The 11,718-nt window shown below is 36.1% G+C and overlaps 1 protein-coding gene and 1 pseudogene across 2 annotated transcripts in view; one reads left to right on the top strand and one right to left on the bottom strand.

Annotated features, from left to right (window-relative positions):
* Positions 1–1,079: 1,079 nt before the first annotated feature.
* LOC111550466 lies at positions 1,080–1,175 on the top strand (annotated as a pseudogene).
* A 5,792-nt stretch (positions 1,176–6,967) lies between these two features.
* PPM1B (protein phosphatase, Mg2+/Mn2+ dependent 1B) overlaps positions 6,968–11,718 on the bottom strand; it is a 33,801-nt gene continuing 29,050 nt past the window's right edge. The window contains exon 5 of one of the 2 annotated variants that reach the window (XM_026456104.1): positions 6,968–8,721. In XM_026456104.1, coding sequence (XP_026311889.1) covers positions 8,692–8,721 — 30 coding nt within the window. In that variant the 3' untranslated portion in view covers positions 6,968–8,691. Of the gene's footprint in view, positions 8,722–9,560; positions 10,616–11,718 lie in introns of those variants that run through there. The other variant, XM_026456103.1, reaches the window with a different exon arrangement.

Below are 11,718 nucleotides of genomic sequence, written 5' to 3'. Positions count from 1 at the left end.
CATTCTCCTGCCTCAGCCTCCCGAGTAGCTGGGACTACAGGCGCCCGCCCCCTCGCCCGGCTAGCTTTTTGTATTTTTTAATAGAGACGGGGTTTCACCGTGTTAGCCAGGATGGTCTCGATCTCCTGACCTTGTGATCCGCCCATCTCGGCCTCCCAAAGTGCTGGGATTACAGACTTGAGCCACCGCGCCCGGTCAGTTTTAGATATTTTAATGCAACATTAAAAAAATCAAAACTAATGCAAAATGATGAACATAATATAAAATTCTTAAATAAGACAATCTACGCTCTTCTGAAAAAAAAAGAATAACTACAGATTTTTCCATTTGCCTTAGGCTCCCACATGGCTTGGCATGGTACAGTTACTAATCCTGTTTTACAGGGGGAGGAAAGGGAGTGATAGATTAAAATGAGTGAGCAACGTGGTCCCACAGTACAATTAAAAATGTAAATGTACAACAGAAACACACAAAATGATTATAGGTAGGGTGAACAATTTTCAATATTACATCCCCAAATGGATGCAAGCTCTTAATATTAGAATGTGGATTATTAGTTGTATTTTATTAGAAGGAACTAGATTTAGGCCAGGTGCAGTGCCTCATGTCTGTACCCCCAGTACTTTGGGAGGCCGAGGCAGGAGGATTGCTTGAGGACAGGAGTTCGATGCTGCAGTGTGCTATGATGCCACTGCACTCCAGCCTGGGCAACAGAGTGAGAACTTGTCTTGAAAATAAAAAATAAAAGGAACTAAATTTAAATATGGTGAAGACAATGTATACCTGCCAGATGTTAGCACTTATGAGGCTATAGTAATCAAACTGATGTGATATTTCCACAGGGTTAGACAAAAACACAATAGAGCAGAAGAAACTACAAATGGATCACACATATTTGGGGAATGGGAATCTGACAGGGGTGGCATGGTGTTGGCACAATTAGTTAGCTGGATGGAAAAAAAAGATTCCTTAGTTCATAAACTATGTAACAAGAAATTCAAGAACGATTAAAAACTTTACCAAGCATACCTGCTTGGGAGGTAGAAGACTTCTAAAATGGCTGGAAGGTAATATTACAGATGCTTCTGTAGTTCACAAGCATGATGATTGGGTTTTCACACTTATGTGTGAGATGTGCCTCCCCTCAGCTTTGTTACTACATTATCCACCTGACATGAAAATGAAAATGTATAAATTTAAAAAATTAGAGACTATATGAACTTGGGATGAGGATGATTTCCTAAACAAGAAAAACATACAGAAAAAAAAAAAAAAAAGACAAATAGCAAGACTGCATAAACAAAGAAAAACAAACAAAAGCAGTCTGAGAGGTTTTGCAGCTCACCTAACAAAGGATTAGTATCTAGACTATATAGAAACAGACAAATAAATTAGAAAAAGACAAGCCCAATGGAAAAATGGACAAAAGGTGTGAACATTCAATTCAGAAAAGAGGAAACTCAATGGCCAATATATATAGAAAAGATGTTCTTCTCACATGTAATCAGAAATGCAAATTATATAATACTATTTCATACTTATCCAACTGGTTTTTTTTTTTTTTTTTTTTTTTTTGCATTAGAGACAGGGTCTCATTCTGTTACCCAGGCTGGCATGCAGTGGTGCATTTGTAGCTCACTGCAGACTTGAACTCCTGGGCTTAAGGGATCCTCCTGCTTCAGCATCCAAATAGCTAGCACGCCACCCAAATTTTCTGTTTGTTTTCCGTTTTTCTCCTTCTTTCCCTCTTCCTCCTCTCCCCTCCTTTTTTCAGTTAGGAATTTTAGTGAAATAATTTCAGTTTACATTAAGGATTTTGATCATACATGTAAAATATATTATTACAACCATTTAAAATGTTTTAAAGTTATTGGATTTAATTAACTGCTGGAGTATAGGATCTTTAGGAGCCTACAGAACTTTCGTGAAGACTTCACATTTTAAAATTACTTATAGTCAGAAGTAAACTAGAACTCTTAAGAATGTTTATGTATTGTTCAAGCTCCCCCTAAAATGTTTTTTTTTTTTTTGTTTTTTTGTTTTTTGTTTTTTTTTTTGAGACGGAGTCTCGCTCTGTCGCCCAGGCTGAAGTGATTTTCCTGTCTCAGCCTCCTGAATAGCTGGGCCTACAGGCACCTGCCACCACGCTCAGCTAATTTTTCTAATTTTAGTAGAGACGGAGTTTCACCAGGTTGGCCAGGCTGGTCTCTAACTCCTGACCTCAGGTGATCCACCCACCTCGGCCTCCCAAAGTGCTGGGATTAAAGGCGTGAGGCACTGTGCCAGGTAGAACCCAGTAACTTTCAAGAGTTATACTTCAGCCTAGCGTGGTGGCTCAAGCCTGTAATCCCAGCACTTTGGGAGGCCAAGACAGGCGGATCACGAGGTCAGGAGATCGAGACCATCCTGGCTAACACGGTGAAACCCCGTCTCAAAAAATAATAATAATAATAATACAGAAAAAGTAGCCGGGCATGGTGGCGGGCGCCTGTAGTCCCAGCTACTCGGGAGTCCCAGCTACTCCATGAGACTGGAGAATGGCATGAACCCGGGAGGCGGAGCTTGCAGTGAGCCGAGATCCGGCCACTGCACTCCAGCCTGGGGGACAGAGCGAGACTCCGTCTCAAACAAACAAACAAAAAAAGAGTATACTTCAGTAGAACCAAAGTGCTATATCAATTACAAGCAGTCTTAAGTACAATTTTAATAGCAAATATTAAATATTTTAAATAAGTTTTATACTGTTATCGATTTATTGATTATTCATAGGCAAAATCTCATGAAAATAAACCCCATGGTGCTCTATATCATGTTACCGTGGAATTTTGTTAAGATAAATTGCATTTCGGGATGGGCGCGGTGGCTCACGCCTGTAATCCCAGCACTTTGGGAGGCCAAGGCAGGCAGATCACCTGAGGTCAGGAGTTTGAGACCAGGCTGGCCAACAGGGTGAAATCCCATCTCTACTAAAAATACAAAAAAATTAGCTGGGCATGGTGGCAGACACCTGTAATCCCAACTACTCATGAGGCTGAGGCAGAAGAATCGCTTGAACCCAGGAGGTGGAGGTTGCAGTGAGCCGAGATCATGCCATTGCACTCCAGCCTGGGCAACAAACGTGAAACTCCATCTCAAATAGTAAATAGTAAATTGCATTTCATAACTTCAAGACTTAGGAATGAAGCAAAACCACCTCTTCATAATCACTGCCCAAAAAAGTAAGTGTAAACGACTCAGGAGAGGGAAAGAAGGTATCAGACCCACTATTAGAATAACTCCTGGGTGGTACTGGTCCTCTTCATCTCAAATGCAAAACTATTTTCATGATAGGTGAATGTTAGATGGAAAGAATACATTTGTTGTACAGATTTAATCATTAAAAAAACACTGTTGCCAATATTATAGACTAGGCTTATTAATTAAGAAAAAGAAGTAAAGTCCAATCTTTCATTCTACCCTTACATAAAAGGTCTGGCTCTTTTGTGTCCCACTGGAGTTGTGGAGACTTATGAGATAACAGAAATACTAACTTCCTAACACTAAGTGCCCCTCACCTCTGAATTAGAAGAGCATATCTACCAGTTACATCTAAGCACAAAACAGTATACTAGTTAGAAGTGTTTGCAGGTAAAATAAAACTGAAACAGAAAATAAGGGGGAGAAAATACCACAGCCAGAAAAGCCAGCAGGAAGTGAGAAATGGCGGTGATGCTGCCTGAAAAGCAATGTATTCTCTATTAGTAGCTACACTTATTACTTCTAGACCATAATGTAACATACACAAATCATCAAAACAATGGGCAAAAACAAACACTTGTTCAGCATTTTCTTTAGGGCTCACAAAATAACTCCCAAAGTTGAATAGAAAAAAACTTAAGCAATTTAGCATAAAAACGAGAGTGCAAATTGTTATAATGCCCATTATGAACTAAAAGCAAGTGACTTCATTTAAGTGCATTTTCTAATACAGAATTTAAAAAGTAACTTCAGAATTGCTTTGAAATTAAATAATTGCTTGAATTCATCTTAACAATTACGTTAGCATTTGACTATTTTGCATATACAATGGATTTTTTGCACAACTAGGAATTTTCTAATATGTGAAAAACATCACAACTTGCTATTTTTCACTGAATACTGTTTAGTTTCTCAAAACAAAATGTGTTCCACAAGAAATCTTATCACATGTTTTCCCTTAATACTTATACCAGATGAACTTCAAAACACAAATGAAGACAATTTGGAAGAGGAAATGTCAGTGTGAGACATCATTTAAAAAATATAACCTTAAATTCAAGACAAGGAAGAATAATATTTGGCCAGCAAAAGATATTTGATGGACACGTTCGGGTTAATTTCAAGTATTGAAGCTGGATAAAGACTCGGGCACCATATATTGCTCTGGTTTATGCATTTTCCAAGGTTTCGGAAAATGTATCAGGCAGTTTGAAAAGTAAACTAATAAGGCTGTAATTCCTGACTCAAATGTAAGGCTAATATGATTATAGAAACATTTTTTTCCCCAACGAATACTATTTCTCCTGTTATTAAAAACCATTTTAAAGCCTGGATAAAAAGACGAATCACAACTGGCAACGCAGTGCCATCATTTTCATATAGGGAGACCAGTTCATTATAACTTTTTTTGAGACGGGTTCTCCCTCTGTCGCCCAGGCTGGAGTGCAGTAGCACAATCTTGGCTCACTGCAACCTCCGCTTCCCAGGTTCAAGCGATTCTCCTGCCTCCAACTCCCGAGTAGCTGGGAAAACAGGCACACAGCACCACACCAAGCTACTTTTGGTATTTTTTTTTTTTAAAGTAGAGACAGGTTTCACCATTTTAGCCAGGCTGATTTCGAACCGTTGACCTCAAGTGATCTGCCCACCTTGGCCTGCCAAAGTGCTGGGATTACAGGTGTAAGCCACTGTGCCCGGCCTTCATTATAATTTTTTTCAGTGACAATGCAACTCCCAATGGATTTCTACTTTAGCATTAAGAAATTATGACTCTTGATGGTAAATTCTATTCAGGTTAATAAACTAACAGTGAAGAAGCTTGGAAGCATTTGTTGCTTAGATTGTTTATTCCTTCACAATGTTATTTTAAAATTTAATTTTTTTAATATAAAAGGGACATATATTTAAAATTCGAGATGGAGTCTTGCTGTTGCCCAGGCTGCTGTGCAGTGGCTGGATCACCGCTCACTGCAGCCTTTAATTCCTGAACTCAAGCAATCCTCCTGCCTCAGTTTCCCAAGTAGCTGGGACTACAGGCATGTGACACCATGCTAGAGTACTTAAAATTTGTGTGTGTGTAGAAACCAGGTCTTGCTATATTGCCCAGGCGGGTCTCAAACTCCTGGCCTCAAGCAATCCTCCTGCTTTAGCCTCTGGGATTACAGGCACAAGCTACCACAACATTCAGCTAAGCGGTCTTTTTTTTTTTTTTTTTTGAGACAGAGTTTCGCTCTTGTTGCCCAGGCTGGAGTGCAATGGCACGATCTCATCTCACTACAGCCTCCGTCACCTGGGTTCAAGCAATTCTTCTGCCTCAGCCTCCCGAGTAGCTGGGATTACAGGCATGCACCACCACGCCTGGCTAATTTTGTATTTTTAGTAGAGACAGGGTTTCTCCATGTTGGTCAGGCTGGTCTCAAACTCCCGATCTCAGGTATCTGCCTGCCTCAGCCTCCCAAACTGCTGGGATTACAGACATGAGCCACCACGCCCACCCTTAACAAAAAACTTTAATCACTGCAGAATAACGGATCGGTATTTAGAAGAACTGCATAATTCAGTGAACCAGTATTTTCCAAATGACCAATTCATGATGTGACAAAATCATGCATAGCCAGAAGGTCCATTCAAAATGCAAGAGAGACTCAGTGGATTTTAACATAACAAACTAAGGAAAGTCCTCTAATAAACTTTCTGATTTCACATTGCAACCAACCTTCAAGAAACTATCAGTTGTCAAGTTTTGATATCTACAATTATCTGAAGTTACTAAAATACTCCTGTTTTCCAACTACCTATCTATGTGAGGCCAGGTTTCTTCATATACTTCAACCATCGGGCCGCACCACACTGTAGCAGACTGAACGCAGAAGCACAAACCAGAATTCAGCCCAATATTAAAGGGCTCACAAAAATGAAAACTGGTCCTTCTTTTTACACTGCATTTTTGTATCTTAACTTATAAGACAATTATTTTCCATAAAATGGTTTATGTTAACATGCAATCATTTTATTTAACAAATTAAAACAGTATGTATAATTTCTCAGTTTTAATTTCTAATATAGTAAACATTGATAGTACCCACAAAAGCGAAAGTTCATTGGAATATACAATTTGTAAGAGTATAAATGGGTCCTGAGACCAAAATACTTGAGAATAGCCAGGCTAGGAAATTCAGACGAGTAAACACTGAACATCGGTTTTTCTTTTACTAACTCATACATTATTTCTATTTCAAGCACCAGTAACCCCCAATGAAAAAGGTTTTTTTTTTTTTTTTTGAGACGGAGTCTCGCCCTGTCCCCAGGCTGGAGTGCAGTGGCACGATCTTGGCTCACTGCAACCTCTGCCTCCTGGGTTCAAGCAATTCTCCTGCCTCAGCCTCCTGAGTAGCTGGGATTACAGGCACGCACCACCACGCCCAGCTAATTTTTGTATTTTTAGTGGACACGGGGTTTCACCATGTTGGCCAGGACGGTCTCGATCTCTTGACCTTGTGATCCACCCGCCTCGGCCTCCCAAAGTGCTAGGATTACAGGCGAGAGCCAACGCACTCGGCCAAAGGCAAGTTTTTTAAAAAGGAGTATAAATATTTCTGGAGTAGAGAAGGGGTTAATTAATATTGTCCTGTACAGTTTGGATAATTCCTATTTGGAATTAAATTTTCACAAGTATGCCAACCACGTAAGAAGTTTAAAACAACATTAAAAACTGAATCATACCAAATAGTAATATGTCACACTGTTTTTATCAATTCTTTATTTAGGTAACAAGTTGGTTATGTTCACTGCATTGTATGAAACATCACAATATCATACTGGAAAGTACTATCAGTACAGGGTTGGATCAGAGTGGACAGTTTGAACAATAAACCATTTTGCATTCTTCATTCCCTATCTTTTAACAACCCCCCAAACCCAGTAAAGGGACAAACAGCTTTTCACATCATCATGTAAAGCACTTTAACTTACAAGGCTAAAATCTAAAGAATAAATAAAATATATTGTGGCAATAATTCCTTTTAAACCAAAAATCAGGTGCACAATAAATCAAATGATCAGGAAAGCTGTCTGTTTAAAATGTGTGGCTCTCCAGAAACAGCTTCAGGAAAATGTTACAGAAAATACCATGAATTCCATTTCACACAGGACCAGATGATGACTCATTTTAACTATACACAAGGGCAATTACATCCTGCTGAAACACAATTTAAACATATAGGAAAATGTTTACAAAGCATCCACAACATGTAAACCATGTACAAATGGATACATTCATTACTTCTCCTAACCCAGTAACTTCTTTCAGATAAACACTTTACTCTTCATGTTCAGCATTAATTGAATTTAATACATGCAAAACTCAGAAGAATTCAAGGTTACTGTAAAAATAGAATTAAACTAATAAATCTTCAAGTACCTTATGTGACAGCCACACTGTACCGTGCCCAATGTTATAAAATGAAAGGTTACTGAACCCATGAAAATATCTCTGTAATATTTCCTTAGATCTAAAATAGATAATTTTAAATGTATTTATAGTAATTTCAATGTGATATTCTGAGCTTTTAAAATAACATAAATGATTAAAAATACCAAATTACACAAAACTTGTATCTTAAAAGCTGAAAAAATTAAAACTATAGAAACCCACATGTAAAACAAAAATCACAATTTACATTATAAAGACAAATCTCATCTTTAAAAAATTTCCAACAGTGAAATGTCAAAGCAAATTATAAATAGCCATAAATTAATCCATTTGGTTTCAAAAGATTTTCTAGAGAGAGTTGAAGGATACAGTAGATACATGCATAAAATTTGTAAGGGTTTATAATATTAATCCCAAATACACTTTATCTTGAAGCAAGGCAACATTACAATTTGGACATTATTGGAGAACCCAGTTTGGTAATACAGGTAAAATTGGAAAAAAATTAAATAACAATCAATAATAAATACATATCCTATAGAAATTGCTCAAATGAAATTCCAAGCCACAGAGCTGCAAAAGGCTTCCAACTTGGTGAACTGAAAAAAGGAACATATACAATTCTTTACTCTTACATGCTTACATGTTGTGTGTTTTGTTTAAAGAAAAAAACATAATGTATTTTCAGAGTATAGCTAACTATATTTCCCATGCACCTCAGGCACATTGCTGATTTGTGGTGAAATAACTCCACTGGTTTCTAGGGCCAAAAGTTCAATACAGATGTAATGAGTATGCCTGAGGTTGGCAAAAAATACTGTAGTACAGGCAACGCTACAAGTGGCAACTGTCAGAAAACACAAATATGAACAAATGATGGGAAATGCTAATGATTTTCTGCTCATATCACAAAACGTTGGGAATCCGCAAGAATATTTTCCCCTTGTATTGAAGAAAATTGTGATTAAAAGTTTTTTTCCCCCAATTTTCAGAATCAAAAGCATTTTAGAAGGTTTTTAAGGCTACCATGGGTCTTCTAGATCTCCAGCACCCTACAGGAAGAGAAAAGGAAGAATATTATTATTTACCTATACCACTTCCAGACTGGATTGAATTTCAAAAGAAAACAAAATTGATGAACAAGTTACCTTCCTTTCTTTGTCTGAAAAGGGTACTTTTACAGAGAGATGTTGTGTATTGTATATTGTGTGTGTACACGTGTATCTAATATAGATAGATAACTGGGTTGGGTTATTTTCCTCCCCTCTCCATCAAATGCCTTCCTTTCTCAAAGCACTTAAGAATATTCTGGCATTGGAAAAATACATCAAAACATCAGCTATAACATCCAAAGATTCCAAAGTTTCAATTTATGGTAACTTAAAGCAACTTCAGACACGATATAAATATAAACGTAAAGAAGAAAAGTTAATGTTCTACAGTCATTAAAAATTTTTTAAAAATATTTCCCCATGTGACTAATCTATAATTTAAAAATCCCTTTAAACAAAAACTCTCATCTGCCACTATTTTAAAAACAGCCCATAATTATTCCATTTATTAATAACTAATAAAAATTTGTAACAAAATGGACAATTCTGCAATCTTTAAAATGCTCACTGTGGCAGTTTTCTCACATGTCTATGTGTGCCCATAATCTCCAAAGATTAATATTTTGTACCACAAAAGATGGATAAGAAAAAGAATAGATTTAAGTATGCAACACATATATTTTAACATTAAACTTCTTTCCTTTTTATTAATGAAAAAAGGTAAGCCAAAAGTGTTCTAAATGTTATATAAATACAAATGAATTTCTAATGGGTACTCTTCCAATATACCAAACTTGGTTGTTTTTAAAAAATTAATTCAAAAATAAGTACAACATGCATAGATTATTCCACATCACATGCTTTATTTGGACTCAAACACTTATAATTTCATTCTAAACACTTGGTTGACATACATTTTGATGTGTGTAGTTAGGCTATACAGAATATACAAACCAAAGCTGTATGAATAATACATAGGTTTTTCAAAAGTTATGTTTCATGAAGAATACAGAGAAAGGAAAAATAGCCACACATCCAGTATCTCACAACTTCTAAAAATAAAACTACAGAGATGTAAAATATAAACAAATCAAACAACACACAAATTATTATCCTTGAAAGAAAAATTACAGGCCAGCATCAGCCATTCTTTGAAGAACTAAAATTATTAAAGAAAACATAAATTTATTACAAAGCTAACTATGAGTGTACTAATAGGTAAAATAATATGAAGCAGTATAATTCTACATTAACAAGTTTTTCCATAATATAGCATAATCTCTCTAATCAAAATTTCTAATCCTATCTAGTATTAACTACTGACTGTAATTCATAATTGGTATCCTAATTTCTGGCATACAATGTGAAACGACATATAATTTCATTAAATCCATAGTACTATAAATAGTCAATTTTACACTATCTCATAAAGGTGTATGCAAAGGCCTTTTTAAAAAACAAGGCTATCTGAATATAATAAAACTAGTTTTCCAAGATTCAAATAACAAAACGGTTATATAAATGCATACATTACACTTCCTAAGTTAAAAACCATCAAAGATCACAAAAATATTACCAAAAAGAAAAGTCATATTTTTTCACCACTCATCTTTGTCCCTGCATCTTCATTAGAGCTGTCTAATTCAGCAAGACCACTTTCTGATTCAGTATGGCTTTCCTGCATTGTCACTGGGTTTCCAGCATCACTGTTCGAAGAAGTAGCTGTGGCAGCTGGTTCAGCAGGGCTTTCTTCTCCCTCTACTTTAGCTAGCCTGTAACTAGTCAGCATCTCCTCCAGAAGTTGTCGGTAGTTTCCCCTATGATTAATTCTCATTTGCCTGAGAGCTTCCACCAATTTTCCCTGTGATCCACTTTCCTCTGCTTCATCGGAGGCCTTTTTTTAAGATTCAAGACCCCAGTGTCAGTAGACAAACTAGGATATCACATGTATTTCATAACACATTACAGCAAAATACTAATTTCTCTACTGAAAAGTAATATAGTCTAAGCATGAGAACATTTTATTAAATATCGATTCTTACCTGTATCAATAAAAACTTCCAATTATAATATCTCAAGTCATTTTAACCAAATTACCATTAACTAGTTTATGTCTTATTTCAGTCATTTAAAATTTAATCTGAAATTTACTCAGCTTTTATAATTCAACAGCAACACAAGCATTTCCTAAAACTGACTTACTTAAAAAAAACACAATAATTGGCTATACGATTTAGTACAAAAGAAAATTAATGTTTAAAGCAGTAGGAAAAGGACAGAAAAGCAAGCCATCAGAACAGTTTCTTCATCATTTCTGCTAAATGGTAAGTAGGAAATACAAAACATAAAACTATATAGATTTAAACAGATCTTTGAAAGACTTCAGAGTTTTCACAGATAAAAACTGTATTTACTTTTTGCCCTTATTTTGATAAAAACATCTCTAGACAAAAATAAATTAAGTATTCTAAGTATGAATAATAAACTACTCAATCCTTTCATATTTTAGTAAATGTTGGAAAATCTACAGGTTTCTACAATAGTAATTACTTTAATACTGTACAGAACAAGCTCTAATCATCCAAGCTGATCACAGTTAAGCTGACAGACTAAAATCAAGATACCCTTACATTATGTGCCTCTTGATATGATGCATTATACAGTCATGTCCTGTATTCGTGCCAAAAAATGTTTAGAATGAATCTAATAATACTAACTCCCAGTTTACAGGGAAAAAGTGAATAGAGGATCAAGTTACAGCACACCATGAGAAAACAATCATATGAATTCAGAATGCAGGACGTACTATAAAAAATTGGCTCAGGCTCTTCAAAGTCAATGTCAAGGGGAAAAAACAGGTGAGGGGCTTGATTGATTAAAGACTTGTTTAATGTGCTTGACTGATAAACTTGATTAGACTGGGATTCAAAATAACAATTATAACAGTCATTCTGGGGACAACTAGGGAAATTTAAACTTGATATTTGATATTATAAA

This window comes from Piliocolobus tephrosceles, chromosome 15 (assembly GCF_002776525.5).
Source record: "Piliocolobus tephrosceles isolate RC106 chromosome 15, ASM277652v3, whole genome shotgun sequence".
Taxonomy (NCBI): domain Eukaryota; kingdom Metazoa; phylum Chordata; class Mammalia; order Primates; family Cercopithecidae; genus Piliocolobus; species Piliocolobus tephrosceles.
This window is presented reverse-complemented; position numbering and strand designations above follow the sequence as displayed.